Source organism: Botryllus schlosseri, chromosome 11 (genome assembly GCF_051294905.1).
Source record: "Botryllus schlosseri isolate E-star chromosome 11, Bs_hap1, whole genome shotgun sequence".
NCBI lineage: Eukaryota > Metazoa > Chordata > Ascidiacea > Stolidobranchia > Styelidae > Botryllus > Botryllus schlosseri.
Genome location: NC_137246.1, coordinates 25,265,211 through 25,286,642, shown reverse-complemented (window position 1 = coordinate 25,286,642; position 21,432 = coordinate 25,265,211). Strand labels below are relative to the sequence as shown.

At 41.5% G+C, this 21,432-nt stretch overlaps 1 protein-coding gene across 1 annotated transcript; it reads left to right on the top strand.

The window, feature by feature from the left end:
• LOC145450471 (opsin-3-like) lies at positions 1-11,447 on the top strand. The gene is made up of 7 exons (XM_080328992.1): positions 1-191; positions 287-474; positions 764-863; positions 4,354-4,498; positions 5,863-5,971; positions 9,962-10,084; positions 10,486-11,447. Exons 1-7 carry the CDS (start codon positions 131-133, stop codon positions 10,648-10,650), a joined length of 891 nt encoding a protein of 296 aa, XP_080185118.1. The 5' UTR covers positions 1-130; the 3' UTR covers positions 10,651-11,447.
• The last annotated feature ends 9,985 nt before the right edge of the window (positions 11,448-21,432 follow it).

The window sequence follows — 21,432 nt, the reverse complement described above, 5'->3', positions numbered from 1 at the left end:
GGAAAATTTGAACGGGGATTTCGCTAATTTGAATGGCAGTGTGCCGTAAGCGTAAAGTGCAATCATCCGTATCTTTCTATACTGACAGGGGAGCCACATATTCTATCCGTATTTCTAGAGGTCTGGCAGTATGGATTTGTCGTCAGGAAGCATTGGAACCATGATATATGGATTGTCGATGGGCAGCCTTGGTGAGTAGCTATATCATGTTTGCAATTTGTGAACATTACATAACATTACGTTAGTGTCGTTAGACACACTTTGTAAACTCCAAATGTCATTCTAGGTATGGTATCATTCTACGGGTACTTGACATTCATGCGCGCGATTTGGAATGAGAAAGCTCTGCAGAGTAAGACAATCGTACTGATGTCGCTGTGTGTGTCTGACCTCTGCGTCATTTTCGGGCACATGATCGGAACAGTATTCGCGACCTTCTGTTCCGAATGGCCATGGGGAGCATTGGGATGCCAGGTGAAGTATAGGCTACTGTTGACTCTTATCTATTGATCCTACTCTATCACCATGTAAACATAACGATGGGCTGCATCGTATACATTTCATACGCACTTGCCATGTTCATTCGGTTCAAGAGGCCGTGAGTCGTCGTAAAGTACTGTATCACAGAGTGTGGATTCTATATGTGTGTAAATCGACGGCGCCTTGCAGTCACACTTGTGATATGTGATAATTCATTGTGGTATTTATTTTAATGTGCGTCCTAATGTAATTGTGCTCATTTTGGCCTTCCTCCGATGAACAGATCAATGCTTTTTTCGGCATGGGACTGTCATTTGTTAGCATCGGAAACATCGGCATTCTCGCGTACGATACATATCTCAAGGAAACAAAAAGTGTCTTACGTAAGTACTGCGGTGGCGTGCCAATTCCTGCCACATCGCGTGATTAAGTTTCTAAAGGGAATCCGATATGGAGAACTGATGTAGCGTGCAGTCGCGACTTATCAAACCCTGTTCAGTATAACGTGTACAGAATTGTATACTGCAACGGACAACACATTCATATTCGCAATTTATTCACTATAAGCCTTTCAACTGACCCTCGTCGGTAGTGTTTTGTGAATTCTCGTCGTTTTGTGAATTCTCTCGTTGTTGTTGTTATACCATTCTTACGTCACACCACCTGTTTCATATTTATATTTCGAATTGCAATCTCCGTATTATACTGACGGCCACTACCGACGAGGGTCAGTTGAAAAGTTTATAGTGAATAAATTGCGAATATGAATTTGTTGTTCGTTGCAATATTCAAATTCTGTACCACAAGGAACCTACAAGGAACCTAATCGGTGGAGCACTTACGCTAATCTGCAAGCCTTCGCGGAACCAGTGGCGTGGGAGCATGCGATACCGCCCCTGGCTTTCGTTGATAACGCCGCCTTAGAACTGCAATTAGATATCCCTGCAAAAACCACTGGCACGGCTGCAACCATTCACCAATTACACTTCATTCAGGGACATCAATTGATTATTAGTGCAAGATTCGGTATCAGACAAAATACAGCATCAGTGCGTGGACTGTGGGTGGCACCACGCAATTACGATATTTATAATCGAATTATGATTAGGATTATTGCCATTGTTGAAACATTGAAATTTCATCACATATCAAACTCATTTCGCGTTCAAGAAACATAATTTCTCTCAATTCTATAGAAGGAATCGATGGGGATGATAGTCGATCATCATTCATGGTAGAAGGTAAAAAAAACGACTTTATCATTTTGAGATATGAGAATCTCCTCTCACAGCTCGTAATTTAAAGACCAATGGTATGATTAAGTTTCAGACACAAGCATATAATGGCGTCGAATCAAGTAGGTGCGATTTCTATAACCGCAGTCAAACATCAAACGTTGTTGCATTGCGATCAAACGTGGTTTCACTGCTTCGCATAAATCTGGATCATAACAACTCGTGATTATAGTCATTTCTCCATGCTTCGTGCACTGTGCACGTTCAGTCTCATTTTGCCGCCCCCTTGCAGCCTGCCGCCCCTGGCTCAGAGGTAGAACCGACAAGTGGCTGTTACGCCACTGCTCAGAACCATAACTGCAGCTGCAAAGTCATAGACCGAAAATATACCACATTACACATCTAATAAATTACTATAGATTACTGGTGCATAAAATGAACTATACATCGACAGAAATTGAAACATAGTTTGTGCAAAGCGTTGTTGACATGTCAAAAAGTCAAATTTTTGTTAAAATTGTTCACAAAGTCAAAATGTTTTTGCAACCTGCATTACGTTTGTATTGTAGACTTTGCACAGTCGGTGAACTTATCATTTGATATTTTACATCTTGTATCCTACTTTATAGGCCTACCGTTGTAGACGGCCCATTGTCTGGTCATTGTGAATCATAACCATTCAAATGAAACAAATAGGTTGCATGGTGTTATGCTCAACGTACCGCAATATCCTAACTGAAGCAAGACTGCGTGGACATTACATGGTTCTTATGTCAAGAAGCGCATGATGAAAAACTGTGATGTAGACACCATTGTCAGGCAGGATGAAGCAAAACGGTGTGTCACCAGCAGTATACGCACAACATCAGTGTTGTCAGCCAACAACTGTTGCTGTTGAACGTTATTTCTCCATTCTTGGCAAGCTACTTAGGAGGACAGATACTTTCTACTCGAGAATGTAGGAAAGTATCTTTCGTTGTACGACAACAAATTTTTATTAGTTCTACCACATACGTGATGTAGCTACTGGAATTCTTCATAGGGCCATATTTCGTTAAAATAAAGCTTTTCCAGCCCAAACTACTTCGTAAGCACCGACAGGTCCAACCAGAAAAGTAAAGACAAGTAGTACTATTCTAACATTACGGGGCAAAACATCTAATTTACATATATGAGGTCGAAATTTGGTCAAAATTAAGTTTTTAAGGTAAAAAAATGTCAAACACATCGCCCCATGAATTGCTATAGATTACTGGTGTATAAATTGAACTGTACATCAACAGAGTGCTAAAAGAACACAACCATTGAAGTATAATTTGTGCAAAGCATTATAATGAATATTTATCGAAAATCAGTGTGAATTATCTTGTTCCTTTGCGACATACCACCACAACAGCCACAATTTGAATACTGACCAGCCCTAATTACCGACAACTAATGATGGCCTAGAACAGCGTATCATCACAAATCATATTTATGAATTGAGTGTGTGTCTTGATTTCAATGGAACCCCTGAGATTGGCTTAATGGAAACCACTGTTGTAAATCGTCCTAAATCGTGGAAATTCGGAATGATCGGGTATATCTTTTAGAACGGCCATATAGTATAGGCTAGATCAGTGGTCGGGAACCTTTTTTGTCCGAAGAGCCATATTGGCCCTATTTTTTCCATCTCAACTCCCAAAGAGCCATACATTCCAATCAACTGTCACGACACAATTGAAAATTCGTGACGTCATGATAGTACTAATTCGAACTCATACATGGGATTCCTCGTATGCGCAATATTTTTTCTGTAAAAACTGATATTTATTGTTCGAAAGGAAAGCTCGAAACGAGAGGCGAGGCACAGACGGGCCAAGTCTTACCATTGATAACACAATTCATCGTAAGTAGCATATAATTTATTATAACTGATATTGATCGAATGTGACTGTCACACTGATTACGAAAATCTAAATACTTACCGATTTCTCAATTCTCAAAGTATTCGGCGGTAACATAACGCTGCACCACACGCCTACATTTTATCGCCGGTACTACACAGAGCTATACTTACCAATCGAGAACGTGGATAGCTATGACGCTGTTTGTAATTCGAGTTTGTAATTGTCATATCGACAACCGTTCATTTCGCGCCGTAGATCAGGAAGTCAATGCGTATTTGAAAACTGCGTTTAGAAATGGGCGTCGCCATGTCTGCTATATGCTCTTTGATTAATCAAGGTATCGCACAATTCAAGATTCGAGTCAGTTACAAAGAATTCGCGAGTGATATTGGCCGCCGGCGTCACAGTAACTTAAATTTGATGATTTTGAAAAGAGGGGGACCTAGCCCCTAAACCTGAAGAAGGCATTGTCTTTGACTCCCAAAAACATGTTTATTGTTTATACTGCCACGAGAATAATTATTCTGGTCGTGATGAAAATTTACCGACAAGTCGCTGCAATATTGATCAATTCAGCACAAAAATAAATATATTTTGGCAAAGAGCCATATCTTATATTCAAAAGAGTCATATATGGCACGCGAGCCATAGGTTCCCGACCATTGGGCTAGATCTTTGGATCATGGTAAATTATAGCTGTCATTTCGTCATTTCTGATATCTGGATAAGTTGGTATCGTTCGTATTTAGACGGCGTGAATTACGGGTTTTACCTGACAGCTGTGTGGGTTCTCGGGTTGTTTACTGGATTTCTCCCGTACATTGGACTTGGATCGTACGGCTTCGAAAACGGATTGCAAGTCGGATGCCTCATCGATCTCACGAATCAGGACAGGTAGCCTTCGATTGCAGTTTCTGTGTGCCATAGATTTGTTTCGAATTGACAGTTTCCCAAAAGTGTAATTGAGCCATTGAATTTTGTCCGTTCTCGGACTTCGGTGTTATGATGCTTGTCTTATAAGTATCTATAAAATACGCGTGTATTTCGTAGACCTGCTTTAAAATGGTAATATTTCCTTACATATGGATTCTAGTCGAGACCAAGGCTCCATCCAACTGAATCGTTTTTCAACAGAGTCCCCGTAATTGGACTTTTGTGTATACGATCACAAGACATCACTAATACGGCGCAATTAAAACAAACGGTGTCTTAAAACACTTTGTTTAAAACATGTTTCAAAGAGTGTCTTGAACAAACGCCTTTTTAAAAGGACAAAATTGCGTTTTTTCTTCAAACGATGTCTATACTTATGTCGTAGGCCGACTTTGTAAACCCTTTCGACAAATCATGTAGTGTGTGCCGACGGACGATTTGCACCTAATATAATCGACGTATGCGATGTGGGGTGGCTGGAACCCTAGAAATCGACGCCGGTTCAACGGTTATAGCATATAGATATAGATCATTGGTACGGAATGGCTGTTTTGATGATGAAGACTCCCGACCGGAAAAAATGCTCCAAAACGATGTAGTCCTGCTGGTTAAAGATATTTTTGATCTGTTTATGACAGCGGTCGGGAGCCCATTTCGTCGAAGGAACTATATTAACCTATATTTTCAATTGTCAATGCCAATCCACTGTGAAGTCACAGTTAAATATTCGTGACATCATCATTAAAAGAAAACAGAAACAATAAAGACACATGTTTTAAACATGATTGTTTTAAATTCAACCATACCCTTCACTGCTGATCTCTGTCGTCTCGTATGAGAGATTGCTACTTAACAGGACCTGTTCATTTTTTTATGAACATGACAGAAAAGATATGCGATAAATGAGTGTACTGTGGTCACGTGCAGTGTGCACTTACATATAAATCATAGCCTGGTTTATACTGGGGACACACAAACGAATATCTTACAACGTCTCGAATCGACTACAAGCTAACGATGTTCGTATTACTAGTTGACCCCGTAAACAGAATGAAATTTATAGGATCTAATAATAATATACTTTGCTAAGGGATTTCTACCAAACGGCGCATACCAATAAAGATAAGTCGGATAAAGAGGATAAGTAGATGACCGACAAGGTGCGTGCACGAATTCGGAGGCCAAAGTATGCATCCATAATCCAAAAATTTGATATTAACACCTTCCGAGGATGCCTGGCAAATTGCTTTACCGTGCTTGAGAATTTACTCTACCGTGCATGCAATGCAGTACAGCCTTAATGATGATATTTTCTTACTTTACAGCGGGAATTTTGCCTTCCTATCAATCATGAGTCTACTTTGGTTCATTCTCCCCATGTCCGCCATCATCACATACTACGGAAAGCTGAAGAAAGACACTGGAAACGGAATAGTGAGCGACTATCTTACGTTGGGATGAGCTAAGCAGAATGAGAGCATGTTCGAATAACTGTAAAATCGAATACCGATTCATATTGCGCTAGTTCTGTTTTTCCAAGTCATCATGTCTCCAGACAACCACAAAAGCATTATGTCTCCGATGAATGTCTTTATTATATATATGTGCGAACGGCATATCACTTCAGCATTCTTGCATACTAATTAGGACATATTGTACCTAATATCCCGCTTCAGCTAAAGCAGGGGTTCTCAACCCGCGGCCCGCGGGCCGCATGCGGCCCGCAGACGATTCTTTTGCGGCCCGCGACATCTTTCAATATGAACGAAATTACTACTGGTACAGTATTGTTATGGAAGACCGATGTGTCACATTTGTCGAAGAACATTTGTTGTAACAAAGCCTAGAAGCTTGAAATGATAGCACTATAGTTTCATCTGGAGTTATACAGTAAGCTTGGTTTCAAGCCCAGCAATCCATGTTTCGAGGCATTTTTAAAATTGCCGACGATATGACAGACGCATTGTTCAAAATTGATTTGATTATCGATAAACCGAAGAGTCTGCTAGAGAATGTGTGACTTCAATAAAAATTTAACGTAGGCCTACTGTGCGAATATTCGCTGTTTCCGGAACTTAGCAGCAAGTCTAACATCACCTGATAAATTTCGAGGCTACACTGCTACAGTTGTCTGATTCAACAGTCACCAGAAGAGTAACAGCTATCTCAGTCGATCTTTAATCGCATGTTTTGAAACACAGTACGATGCCACTCATAGACTACTATAGCGCCTAGCATTGGACGAATCCATCGACTGCACACAGTGCACACAAATTGCATAGCAAATTATCCAGGTGTGTTTTATCAGATTGGACATATTTCCAGAGGAAATGCTGACGGGGCAAACGTGAGAAGGAGACCAGTGAAAAACATAAATTTGAAAAAGCTGGCTTCTGTAACTACTGGTGTAAGGCTCCAGCCATGGAAGGAAAGGAGAAGAGTTGATTGGTTTGCTCACAAATGTCCCCGAAAGTCTGACTTCTTCTCATATCACTGAGAGCTCAAAGTGATAATAACCTCTGTAACGAAAATGTCACCGTAATTTTATACTTGCTCGCTCACGCATTGAAACAGCGAGTTCGGTTCTCTGGTGGAAGGGTTTGAAGGGTACATATACCAACATGGCAACGAATAGAATGTACGCTCCAAGAAGGGATTTAGTTGCGCCACTTGAAGATAGATATCCTAACAAAAAACAGCAACTGCAAACTTACGAACGCTCTCCATTAATGCTTTAGAATGCATAAAAATGTACTAAATTCCCGTATAAGACTGGTAAATAGGCTACAGTAGCCTAAATTTAGTAGTGGTTCGCAAATACGTGGTGATAATGTTCTGCGGCCCGCGGCGTCTTTTAGTGTGAAAATGCGGCCCGTTATACGAGGGAAGTTGAGAACCCCTGAGCTAAAGAATAAGCGATGTGTTTTGCAATGATCTGCCTTGAGGTGATTGCCAATTCATGTATATACTGCTGACAAAGCGCCTGGGTGGTATCTTTGCGCTACACTCACTTGTGTATATTAATCAATCATTATAACCAACACCAATCTATTAGGTCCAACTGAATCTGATCATCGTTTAGTAAATCGTATGTAGTCTTTTCCAATGGCAAGTCGGCACCAAAGAGGCATTGCAAACCATTGATCACTTATTGTGGCAAGACACGCTATAGCAGGGGTGGGCAAACTACGGCCCGCGGGCCGCATGCGGCCCGCAACGACGTTCTGTGCGGCCCGCGAGAGTCTAAAGAAACTTTTTAAAAATATTGATAAAATGCGTACAAAAAATCGAATTAATGCAGGGACTTGATTATATTTTTCTTAGTATATTTCACCATGATAATTCTAAGACAGTAATTCTCAAACTGGTGGACACGACCCCCGTGGGGGCGTGAAAGCATCTGAATGGAAGCGCAAAGATGAGCTCAACTGAAAAAGTTTTTCGCGCTTCGCGCGATTTACATCCAATTCATAGTTATTGCTCTGTCTTTAGTCTGAATTACATATTTTAAAATCTCTCATCCACAGTCGTAACCTTCCATGCCATCAAACAACCCGTTAGGTTTGCTAGGATCCTGGTTGCGTTTTGTGATATGACGATAGGGGGCGCGAAATCATTCACCATCATAAGGAGGGGGCGTGTCTTAAAAAGTTTGAGAACCACTGATCTAAGATAAATACTTGATATCACAGCGGGATAGCTGCAACGAGATTGACATAATTTGGATCACCAGTGGGATTTCAGATTGGCCACTCCATTTTTATTATTTCAGTGATGTGCTTATAAAAAACGATTCGGGCGTGTCTTAGGCAGTGTTGGGATGACTCGAGTCACCTTTTTCGTATGACTTGACTTGACTCGAGTCACTTTGCTAAAATGACTTGACTTGACTTGACTCGGCGTATCAGAAATGTGGATTGACTCGTGACTCGGAGCAAAATTCACGAGTCAATTTCGAGTCATCAGGCAATCGACGTCAATAAAAATCATTGTGTCTTGCATATGTTCGGATTGTACGCGAAACGCTGGTGTAACCCGTGAGAGCGACCAATCATTCAATGATTGTGCTTTTTACTGGAACCTCCATTGTTCTCACATAAATATAGTGATCGGAAACGAAGTGATCGAAGCTTACAGCTGACGCTGTCGTAAACTAGTATAGTAAAGTAATTTAATAGCAAAATGTCTATTTCTGTTCTCTGTTCTTAACTTAACCAAACTTGTTTTATTGAAATTGAATTCTAACATAGTTTCTATAGTCCTCAGCCATTAGGGCAGGCCCGAATTTTATCATATCAATTTGTAACTGAGTAATGTATTGTTTCTCTATTCTCTATTTTGGCTGGTAACTATAATCCGAGGCTACGTTACTACTTATGTAGTTTAGCATTTCTACGTATATATGAGCACTAAAGCGCCTTCTTGCGTGTATATTTAACTCTATATTCGTTCATGAGTCCAGACTAAATGACCACTCAATCTTTATTTCTGACAGCTAGCAAAATGCAATGACGTAAGCATGCCTTACACTTCGAAAAGGCAACTGGACTTGAATAGTGACTTGACTCGTGACTTGACTTGACTTGATTCGACTTGACTCGAGTCACCTCCAAAAATCGAGTGACTTGACTTGACTCGAGTCACCTTCGAAAATCGATTGACTTGACTTGACTCGAGTCAAAATGTGCAATGACTCGAAATGACTCGTGACTCGAAGGTAGTGACTTGATCCCAACACTGGTCTTAGGTAGATTCGTTGTCTGTATGCGTAGAATGGGCGTATTTATATTTTATCTACATTCTACACACAGTAGAAGCGTGTTTGAAGCTAACATGGTTATGATGCTGTCAGCATGGTTTGTCCTGGAACGGAACCAAAAGTGGAATTAGTAAATCTATGAACAGATCGCTGCTCACAGATTTAAATTTCAATCCTGTTCTAAGAATCGGGCCGACCGACTTTCATCTCTATAGTTTTGACAAATTGGTTATTGAGGTCCGCCAGCCTATGAAATCTCGCCACTATATGTTTCTGACGCGTGTGCGTCAATGCAATGTTTGGCTTGTTCTAAATAAGCACATATATTAACTTCATGTCCTCACTATATAATCAAATATCAATATTACGTTTTGGTTTATAATCCCAATTTTATATAGTACGGCCCGCGAATGAATTAAAATGTTGAATGCGGCCCGCGAGCTCAAAAGTTTGCCCACCCCTGCGCTATAGTGTATACCTTGGTTGCAGTCCGCCGACCGTTTTTATATGTTACACCAAAAGCACTCGGCACGATATTCGAAAAATACCGGAATACCTAAATTTAGGCTGAAATTACGGAAGTTTCCCTAATGAGTGAGAATGAAATGTACATTCGCATTTCTAAGGGCAAGACCTGGCAATAAAACAAATGTAAATCTTTTCAGCTTTTGAAGTTGATCCCGAATCAGATGTTAATCTCGTGGAGCCCGTACGCGGTAACCAGCATTACTACCATCTTACTTGGGCCTACGAACGTGCCAACGATTGCATTTGGAGTGGTGTCGAACGTGAGTTGTCATACAATTTATAGTGGATTTCCGCGCATCGTTTATGTATGAGTGTGTGTCATAGTAACAATGCCATAAACAAGTTCAGTCGTCAGCATGCACAGGAATGAACAGTGAACGCTGCGACTTGTCCACAGCCGCGACACCAATGGGTGAGCGGGTTCGGATCCGACCGAAGTCGACTCCAGAATTGCTACCCAAGTATTGGAGGTTGATCTATGCTCCTCCTCGCAATCTCATCAGTGCAAGCCTAGAAGTGGGCCGCTACGGAATGAAAAAATAAGGATTATCGGCCTGGTGTAGTTACCATTGTAGTCGACAAACACCATGAATACTACAAAAAACAACAACAACAACAGCTTAATCATGGGTGAATCACATGATTTTGTTTTACTGTTCAGTTGTTTGCAAAAATCTGCCTCAGCACGAATCCATACATCTACATTTTCAACGATGTGGAGTTGCGCGTGGCGTGCTTCAAAATCTGGTTCGGCGGAAGAAAGAGTACGGCTACTATGACGACGATTGCGGAAGAATCGAACGGAGATAATATCAAGGCAAAGTAGAACTAACGTGATTTGATGTTGCTGTGATAAGCTTCGGTGTGGCTGTTTACTACGACGTAACATCATGGTATTGCAAGTTTGAATCGTCGTCGGCGCTATTCCGCATCACCTATTCCATTGCATGCACCCGGACTTTCGTTCTACCATTTTTGACAACTATAGCTCATAGTTACGACGTTGCTGTGTATCCCCTAGTATTTCTTGCAAAGGTCGAGGAAGTGCTCGGCTTCCTATCTATTGTATGTCTTTAGAATTTTGGAATAGGTGATTCAAATTAATTATACAGGTTATAATGGTATTACCGGGCTCAATATGTACGCAAGAGAACGTAGGTTGTGTTCTATAATTGAGAAATTTACGTACGTAATATACAGAGCAATTTGAGAGATCCGTCTTCAATAATATGAATCGATGATTATTTCCACATCGCCATCTAGCGACTTATAACTACTAAATGCGTTTCTCGACGCCCCCTGGCGAGGGTGAAAATTCGTAAGCATCTGTACGCCTGGCTGATTAATGCAGAAATGTATTACTTCCATGATGTAAATGATAGATGACCGTTTGACCCAATGACAAACCTTTGAAGCGTGGAATTAAGTTGTCGTTGCATATCTCGTTCTCATCGTATTGATGTTTTCATACAAATATTCCTGGTATGTAGATGCAATTGATAATTTCAATGTTCTGTTTTTGCCCGTCACTGTGAACTGTGTATGCGAAGGTGTCTGTACTAAGATATGAAATATATATATATGTGTGTGTTTTAATCAACGATATAACATACGCAAAGAGTAGATGCGTGTTTGTGGTCTGTTGCGTTATTCATAGTGTATCTTCAATTCATCATCCAGGGCCATTGGACATTGTACATAAGGTATTCTAGGCCTAGTTTTGTCTAAAACAGTGGTTCTCAACCTTTTTGATCTCGCGGACCGGTAAAATTTCAAAAAATGTCTGGCGGACCGGTGAACTTTCAAAATTGAAATGAAGCCAAAATGTAAAGTATGCAACCGTTGTTTGCAATTATATGGTGCTAGAGAGTGAAATCTAGAGGGTTTTGATCGTGTCTAATTAAATTCATGATGGCATCCATGTGATTTTATGGTAGTGAGTCTGCCGAGTCGAGGTAAAATTGCTTTATCCAGATAAACGTGCTACCGCCGAGAGTCCTTTACAGTCTTTCGCGTTGAAGGCCGTGGGCTTAACAGACCATGCCAACTCTAATAATATTCTTCTCTTCGACAATATCGAGAGAAGAACCGTATCGAAGTCGAACCAAGCACCTTGCCGTGCTACATTGCTCATTGCCAACTGCCACCAGACGCAGGCTACTCTGGCAACTACCTATACGAATACAATGCGTGCCGCAAGAAAACACATTGCAGCAGCTATACCGGCCATCCGCAAATCCTGGCCGAAAAAGCACTTCGTCAGCCCACCCCTAAAAACGCTTGTCTTGGGGCCCCCACAGGGCGATAAGTCAAACTTCCGGGGGCTTCACCCCCGGACCCTACCGTTGGGTGGATGTTTTCACCTGTACTTGTGAGCACATCCATTCTACTCAGCGTAAGCAGAGAGTTTACGTAGTTTTAATCACGTAAATAATGAAAATTTTCGATCATTCACGAGTGAAGCGGTTTTCCCGCGGCCGAATTTTTGGCCCACCTTCCGGAGTCCCATGTTAACCTAAGCTTCATTATGCGTTGGTACGCCACGGCGTGTTAATGGCTGACGCCGAAATACCTATAAATCATTCCGTATTTCTCAGAGAAAGGCACCTAATAAGCAAGACATTTAGCGCGAAATTTTCAAATAAATACAAATATATAATAAATATGATTTATGTTCATTTGCGAAATAATTTTGAGCCCTATTCAAGCTTGGCCCCTCTCCAATTGGGCGGTTTGGGGCGCCCCCGTTACGGTCCTGCACAAAATGAATGAATCGAACACCAATGATCAAACTGCGCTGATTAGCGATGAGTTGGCTCGTATCTGTTCTGTGTAGCCGACTTGTCACTCGCATGTCGTCAAATGACACGTCTTGAACTTTAAGTCAAATCGAACATGTTTCCAGCCCTAATGTTACCTCACGAAGTTATGAATCAGTTTAAAATTTGATGTTTTATTTATTTTTATCAATGAACAAGTCTTCAACATTGCATCTTGAAATTAAAGTATAAAATTCAAATATGACTGGCGAACCGGCAGGAATGTTGTCGCGGACCGGCACCGGTCCGCGGACCGGCGGTTGAGAACCACTGGTCTAAAACACATAAAACTGTCAAGTAGAAGTAAAAGTATACTTAAATCATAACTACGTTCGGAAGTAGTGGACAAAATCTACATGAAGTACTTCGTAAACAAGATTAACTTCGTTATTGACCATGACCACCTCCATGCTAAAAATACGTGTACCGATCTTGTAATTTATGTACGCTTTATTTTGAAATCAATCTACTTTCTCCGCATGTTCCATTATTCCTATCTTACCTATACAATACGATATTCCGTCCCTGGGTTGACAAAGCCATCTGAGCACTGCAAAACGTTCAAGATATGATTTTCCGTGTTAAGTCCTGGTGTTCGGCACTTCACTCGATTCTCAAAGACGGGGTTCTGTTGACGATGCAAGGAATCTTGAACTAATAATGAAGGCTATAGTGTAAATATTCCAATACCCAATTACAAGTAAAAAATGAGGTCAAATCTTAGAAATAACGAGAATGTAGTTTTATAACACATCACTCTTCAAAACGAGTAGGCCCTACAAATCACAGAAATCAGGACGTTATGACGGTCCTGCCTATAAGCAGCACAATCAGCGGAATAACAGCATAAAGCAACGCTCAATCATGTCTGCCAGTCATAAGTGTAACAGTATTTCAAAGAGCCTTCGAGCGAATCAACCAAATTCTGAACGCTCCCATATAACTAACTACCACCATGCCTTTAGATCAGTGGTTCTTAAAGTGAACTCCGAATATAGCTAGATTTACTGGAGTAGAAGTGGGTGGAGTCACTGCAGCCTCGCTCATCACTCTGATCTGCGCAATCCTTCAACAGTTAATGAGGAACAATGAAGCTACACATACATTAGGAAAAATCACGTGTGGTGTGATAGATGAAATCATGAATTGTGTAAGGCCGCAGAATAGCGAGCGTATTCAAAATAACTTATAAGGGATAAGCTTAATTCAACTTATTCTACTGCAAAGTATAAATGACGCGTACAGTTGAATACGACTAGGCAGAGCTAACACCTTGAACAACAGACAAGTGTGAATACGTACTCACAGTACTATGTAAGGCTGGGAAGCGTATAATCAACTGGGAACAATTAAATAATGATGAAAACGAAATATAAGAAAGTACATTGGCAAGTGTAACAACAGCAATTGTCATAACAGCGATGTATTCAAAATAGCTATTGTGAATGTTTTGCTGTTATGCAACTTTCTGCTCTGACAAACGCTATTTTGAACGCGAGTTCTGCGAGTAAAGTAACGCTACGGAACACTGGCAGAATACTGCCACACCGGATGCGTTCATATGATGATGACTAGCGAATTGCGAATGTGATAAGCGGGGTAAACAATTAATTCTCTAAGACAGGGACGGGCCACTTCTCCAGTCGACGGGCCGGATACAGGAAAATTAGAAGTACTTGGCGGGACGGATTGCTGAATCGATACATTATTCGCCCGTTTATCCACATATACAAAGAATAAATCGTATTTAATGAATGTATTTTAACGACAGCAATGTCACTTCAAAGCCATTTCAATGTGGATTTAAGAATGACATTGTCATACAGGCGCTGCCATGTCTGCTTCTCTCTGATCAATCAACACACGGTTCAATCCCTAATTAAGATTTCCAGGCTTTCGATACGCCCGGTAACCCTAATTTACCAAGATATCAATTCATTAGTGTTGAGTAGGTGACGAGATAGCGTTGTTGTTCAACTGTGTGGCCTAATTAATCTCGATATTGAATTCATGCGGCCCGCGTCCTCTACGAAATTTGAAAAGTGGCCTGCGACCCGTTTAGAGTTGGCGATCCCTTGCAAAAGCGGTGCCTTACAAAAGCCTAGAAGTGTCCGTGCTACAAGTCGGCGGTTACGGAATCAAAAATAAGACATATCAGCCTGGTGTAAATGACCATTGTATTCGACAAAAATTATGACTACCACACACGACAGGGTTGAGTGCATCGTAAATGCCGATAATGCAAGTCTTCTCGCTTCGACGAACTTCCGCGTAAGCCCCACTCTCGCCACGGTGCGCATCCCATACACGTATATAATAACATACAGGCACTAAAATTTGACGTAGCAAGCAAGTAGTGGGGAATCTCGGCAGACTGGGGCCGCGGGCCACATTATCATGTAAGACGGAAACTTGTCCGCGGGCCGAACAAAATCCCTTCGCGGGCCGTATGTTGCCCGCCCCTGCTCTAAGAGGTCAGATATGCTATTGCTTTGGACAAAAGCGATAATAGCAATCTACGAGTCGAAATATACCTTTCAAGCGCCGAAACAAACATTCAGTGATTGCTCACCCGATATTTTCAGAAGTTTGACTTGTAAACAGGGATTTGGAGCTGGCGTAAATTCTAAACTGCTCCAACTCCGGTTCCGGAGCTCTCTTATATGATGAATTAGCTCCGTTTCCCAGCTCAAGAGCTCATTGACACCGCTGCTCTGGTACCAGCTCCGGATCCGGAAACTATCGAATGGTTCAGTCATGTAGTCAATAACTATCGTTGCGCCGGGGGCGGTCGCGCAGATCCATTATTTTGTGGGGATATGCATAGTCCTTTGACGTCATAATTACTCTATGTCGACTGTCGGAAACTTCATAGTGGCATGAGAACTCACTCCACGACATTGCTGCGTACCAGAGATGAGCATGGATTAGGATTAGGATTTGAAAAAAAATGATTTGTGAAATTTTGTCGGATTTGGATTGGGTTAGGATTAGAGATTTTTTTCTGAACGGATTAGGATTTGGATTTGATTTGCCGATTTTCTAGGAGATTGAAATGTCGTGTGGCGAATGGCGACAAACTTTATTCAGATCAGTTATTAATATACTTATGATGGTACACTAGACCAGTGCTCTTCAAAGGGGTTTTCGTACACCCTAGGGCAGTGGTTCCCAACCTTTTTGTCGTCATTCCCCACTTCAGATTTATTCCGAGCCTTCATTCCCCACCAGGACCGTAACAGCACTTCGTCAGCCCCGCCAAAAAACGTTGATCTTAGGCCCCCACAGTGTGATTAGCCCAACTTCTGGGAGACGAATCCCCCCAGAACCCCCTCAGCCCCGCTGAGCCTGTACGCTTTTCCCCCATACTTATCAGCTACATTGGGTCTACTGTTTAGTGCGTCGTCTTATTTCGACTAAACGCGCAAAGCGCGAAAAATTTATATAATTCGTGTTTGAATCGGTCAATATTTGTTATCAATCTTTTACCCGCTCTCTTCTCACGTTATCAGATTTACCGTTAGAGCTGAGTGAGGTGTGTTGGAAAAGGTAGGACACCTAAACAAGAATTAAACATCTTCGGGCGTATACGCGTTGGCAGGAACGAAACAGCACTTCGTCGGGACCCCCAAAAAATCTTGGGTCATGAGTTCCCATAGGGTGATAATTGGTACATTGACTTCATTACATTATGCTATTTCGTGGCCATCAATATCTGCTATGTCAAAAGATATGGGAATCGCCAAAACTAAAAGGCTCACACGGTTTCAAATGGGTATTGTTTAACTGGCAAATAATTTTTCCCTGCGGGATCATTTGCCCTGTGTGGATTAGATCGCCAGGACAGGAACATTCGGCGCCAGCCATTTAGCCGCCTATGGACAATTAGACATATAAGTAGATTGTATATATATCGAAGTTTTCTGTCACCACAAGGCCATTCCTTCTCGGCAAAGGTCGTCTCGCTGGTGATCGTTCTGGCACACTTCTCGGAGTTGCATGTTACATGGCCTATAACTTCATATGCCTTGGTGCGTCGTGGTGCAGTAATGGCCGACGCCGAAGTCTCCATTTCTATAAATTTTAAGTATTTTCGTAGTGAAGGGTACCCAATAATCAGATATTCGGCAATATTAAATCGCGCACCCAGCGCGAAAATTGTTTGAAAAAGTGGCATAAATTTTCAAAAAATACTCTAATTAATGTTAATTCACGAAATAATTTTGAGCCTCTTCGAGCTCGCCCGATCCCCAATTGGGGGTTTGGGCTGCGGCAGTTACGGTCCAGTTCCCCACTACCCAGCCCTTTTGTCATCACAGAGCAGCTATCTGCTGGTTTGACTACACAAGACACACAACCACACCAGTACGCAAGACAATCGCCTATAACTGCAACATAAAACGTATTGTGAACCGATACCAGTAACGCTCTAAATTTCGCAAAAGCGCTATTTCACGTCAAACTAGTCGTGCTGGATGCGTTTGTGACGCCATGATTGGCCATCCAGAGTTAAAAATGAGGTTTTGTGAACAACACGCAATGATATTTTCGATGCATTCATTCCAGAGCAGTTAACTGGTAACGGTAATTGCGCATGTGTCGCCGTGAATATGTAGACTGTCATGTATATAATTCTGAACAAATGCGTCTATTCCCCACCAGAAACCATTGAATTCCCCACCAGTGGGGAATTCCCCACCGTTTGGGAACCACTGCCCTAAGGTGTACCAATATTTTAAAAGGGTGTACCACTCACATGGGGTGTACAGGGGTGTACCAGATCCGAATTAAAATGGACCGATGACTATATAGCTATCACAAGAAACAGGCAATTGTATGCTTCAGAACATCAATATGTTGACCGGGCGTGCATTATCGTACAATATTTTCATATCAGCTGTACGATGTTGTAAGTTATATTCCTTTTGGTGTATCACGCGCATATGTTTGTGCACATCACTTAAATGTTGGTGTGGACTTTTTGATTCCTTTTGGAATAGAAAAGGATGGAGATGACATGTGATCCGTTTGCAATATCCGTCTATAATGATGCTTGAGTAGGCTTACCATATTTTGGAAATCAAAAAAGAGGACACTTTTTCAGAAATTTGCAACTTGTAGATCCGGTGTGAAATTCTCAAAAATCGGTTGACTAAAAAAAAAAAAAAAAAAAAAAAAAGGTCATCTCTTCCGCTCAGATCTCAAAATAACGTTTTTTACTCCACATTGCCAGGTGGATGACTGAAAAAAAAAAAAAAAAAAAAAAAAAAAGGTCATCTTTTCGCTTAGAGCTAAAATCACCGTTTTTCACCCGTCGGAGCTTCACGTCTGTGCTAATATGTGGCATATCACTCGCAATTTGCTCTAAATCTGCTCTAAATCCTAAAAAAGAGGACAAAATCTCAAAAAAGAGGACAAAAGGGCGTCCTCCGAGGACACTTTCAAAAAAGTCAAAAAAGAGGACAAATCCTCTTAAAAGAGGACGTATGGTAAGCCTATGCTTGAGGAAACCAGCGCGACGGCTCAGAAATATTGAATTTATACTTTCTGTGAGCTCCTTATAAATAGCGCAGTGTACATCATTATAGGGGCGTAGCCAGGGCATCTCGTTGGGGTCTGTAGTTTGAGCACCACTGTGCTAGCTGGTGGTCCGGATCTTCGAGCCCTGATTAGTGTTTAGCATTTCAAATACGTTGTAGCATTGTTCATTCTTATCTCAACAGGCCAGCACCTGCAGACATACGGTTGCATCCAGCCCTTAACCAATATTTATGCGGCTCTCATTATATTAATTAAATTATAGCGTGTTTTGGCGTTCGTTATTATGCACTTTGAATTGCCGAATAGGTTCTCAAATCTTTGAGAGATCTTAAACTTGAAAATGTTATTCACGCTTGGCGCGACACGAGGGACCAGGATTTTTGGTATTTTATATATAGTGTAATCCATCAGCCATATCGCTTAATCAATCACGTGTGGCAAGAATGGATAAATAGTTTACAGTAATATATGAAACAACCCATATAATTTATTATAGATGAAAAAAAAATTCCACACGTAACAGTTTTTAGCGCCCGGGCGACTACTGTTACCATTAAAAACTTCTATACGGAAGGTATACCTCAAAAAATCCGTGATGGCGCAGAACACCACAAGCGCTCTCCGCGGTGTGAAGTTGCCAGTAGCCAATTCAACATGAGTATATGCAGGGCCGAAAAAGCATTTGGTCAGCCCCCCCCCTAAAAAAAAACGTTGGTCTTGGACCCCCATAACGTCATAAACCAAACAGTAGACCGTCATCACGCTCTACGTTTTCACCGCTACTTTGTCAGCGAAATTTGTTATACACGTTAGTGCAGACCTGGGCAAAGTGCGGCCCGCAACGCGGTTTTGAGTGGCCCGCGACGCGATTTTCAGTGGCTCGCGCAAAGTTGCCTGGAATTCAGTTCATAAAACCTACTTTGGAATGTTAATCCGTGGACTAAAATCGTAGACTGTAAGAACTGAACCGGAAATTCGTTCACTATTTAGCCTGTTTATTTATTTGCCGATTACGTAGCCTACGTACATCATACGAGTCAAAATAAAGCCAATGTAGCAAAGTGCGCCGTAACAATTGAAGACGCAAAAAGTCACTGTTCCCATAGCGTCGTTCAAACCTCCTTTGTTGCCAGTGTCACATTTACACAATCCGTGCTTCGAATTGTTACGTGATACGTTTTCAAATCCCTAAGTCCTAAAGCAAGTCAATCAGTGCTCGTGATGAAACGATGAACGGGCATGCATGTCAAAAAAAGAAAGGTGACCAAGAAAAGCTTTATAGTATCCTAGAAACGCGTCTCCGAGTTAAAAAAAGAATTTAAAATGTATAATGCCTGCCATTGTTTTGAATTATGACGGCGAATAAATATTATTTTTGTTAATTAACCGTCACTTTCTCATTGCCTAATTTCAATACATCCACTGAGCGCCATGTATTAACAATGTGATTCACTGCTTTTAATTTAGAAATACAATTATTACGCCGCAGAATGTAGTTTAAGATGTTGACTCGGCCCGCCAATATATTTTCTACTTTCATTTGGCCCGCGGGGAAAAATAATTGCCCATCCCTGCGTTAGTGGGCTAGTTCATAGCGTCTAAGATCGCGCGAGGCGTGAAATTTTCTATAATTCGTGATTGAATACGTCAATAATATCAGAAATTGCATATATATTGTTATAGAATTTTCATATTCTCTCTCTATGCCCAGGTAATCAGATTTACTTTAAGATTTACAATCAAAGTGAAATGTTTTGGAAAATACAGGGCTCGTAAATAATAATAATTCGGGCGGTCCCCTTGGTCCCCTCGGGGTTTTTAGTCAGCATAAGGGCGGTCCTTTCTGACCAATGTTTTCTCGCGGCCGATCATTCTGGCACACTTCTAGGATCGCATTTTGTTACATGGCCTAAAACTTCATATGTCTTGGTGCGTCGTGGCGCGGTAATAGCCGACACCGAAATGCCCATTGCTATTGATCATGCATATTTTTTTGTCGGGGAAGGGTACCCAATAAATAAGAAATGGGACATTAAATCGAGCGTAGGGCGAAAAAAATTGAATGAAGTTGAACAAATTTTCAGTAATATACTCGATAATTTATGTTTATTCAAGAAATAATGTTGGGTCCCCTTCGAGCTCGCCCCCCCCCCATTGACGGGTTTGGGGTGCGGCAGTTAGAGTCCTGATGAGTATATGACGTCCAGATAGGCCATGACGACTCTACGCCGGAATGCGGTAGTATGCTATGTAAGGAATCGAAGCACGGTCGTTAATTACAAGGAGGTTGAACACCCTGGCCTAGGCTTACTATAAGGAATCAATGAGTTATCCGGCCAGGGGTGTACCCGTTTCAAGTAAACCTTAAAAGGGTGTACCACGACGAAAAAGGTTGAAGAGCACTGCACTAGACTATGGTACACTCGGTGTCAATGAACATGAAAGGTGCAGCGCCAAGTTATCTTAAATCAATAGAATTGTTGGTTGTGAAAGAAAAATATCCCATTCCTCTCTTGCATAAATTAGCATTTTTGCTGAATTTCAAGTTAGAATCGGATTAGGATTGGACACGGATTTGAATATATACAAAAACTCTGGATTAGGGTTTGGATTAGGATTTGGAGCTTCGGATTTGGATTGGATTAGGACATAGAAATTCCAAATCCGCTCATCTCTGCTGCGTACCGCATCAAAACACGAATGCGACGTTTTAATACTGGCGTTGAACTTGCTCATATCAAGCCATACAGTTGACTGTTCTTTTGAAATTGTGGGATTGTTCAATTGTAACTACAGCAACCGCAACATGAGCTCATGTCGCGACCATGTCAGTAGAAATTTGCGTTCTACCAACAAATACCCAAACCAGTGCCACTGAAAATCTGGTGTGCAGTGCACCGTGTCAGCACCGAATTAAACTGCACTGGGTGACAATTCAAGAATACGACTGTTTCAAGCAATGCACACAACAGATGACTACATACGGGACAGCGTGCATGCAATCACTAATTCCTCTCTAATATATCCAACATCATGCATGGGGTTCGGGCATCAAATTGATTAGCTCGCATCGCGAAAATTGTTCGCGGACTGTAACCAATGTTCCCTCTAATTTTTCACGAGTGTGCGCAACTACGCCAACTCACTGCGCGGGCTCTTGGACAACAGTGCGCAACCAGGACCCCATAGGGTGATAAACCTAACTTCTGGGGGGCTTCGCCCCCCAGACCCCCCTCATTTTACTAGCT

What these genes read in the sequence shown, in the direction of transcription:
- LOC145450471 (XM_080328992.1), top strand. Translation starts at nt 131, where the DNA reads ATGGATTTGTCGTCAGGAAGCATTGGAACCATGATATATGGATTGTCG. An exon ending in GATCTCACGAATCAGGACAG is followed by an intron (nt 4,499 to 5,862) that starts GTAGCCTTCGAT and finishes CTTACTTTACAG; the next exon opens with CGGGAATTTTGCCTTCCTAT. An exon ending in CATTTGGAGTGGTGTCGAAC is followed by an intron (nt 10,085 to 10,485) that starts GTGAGTTGTCAT and finishes TTTACTGTTCAG; the next exon opens with TTGTTTGCAAAAATCTGCCT.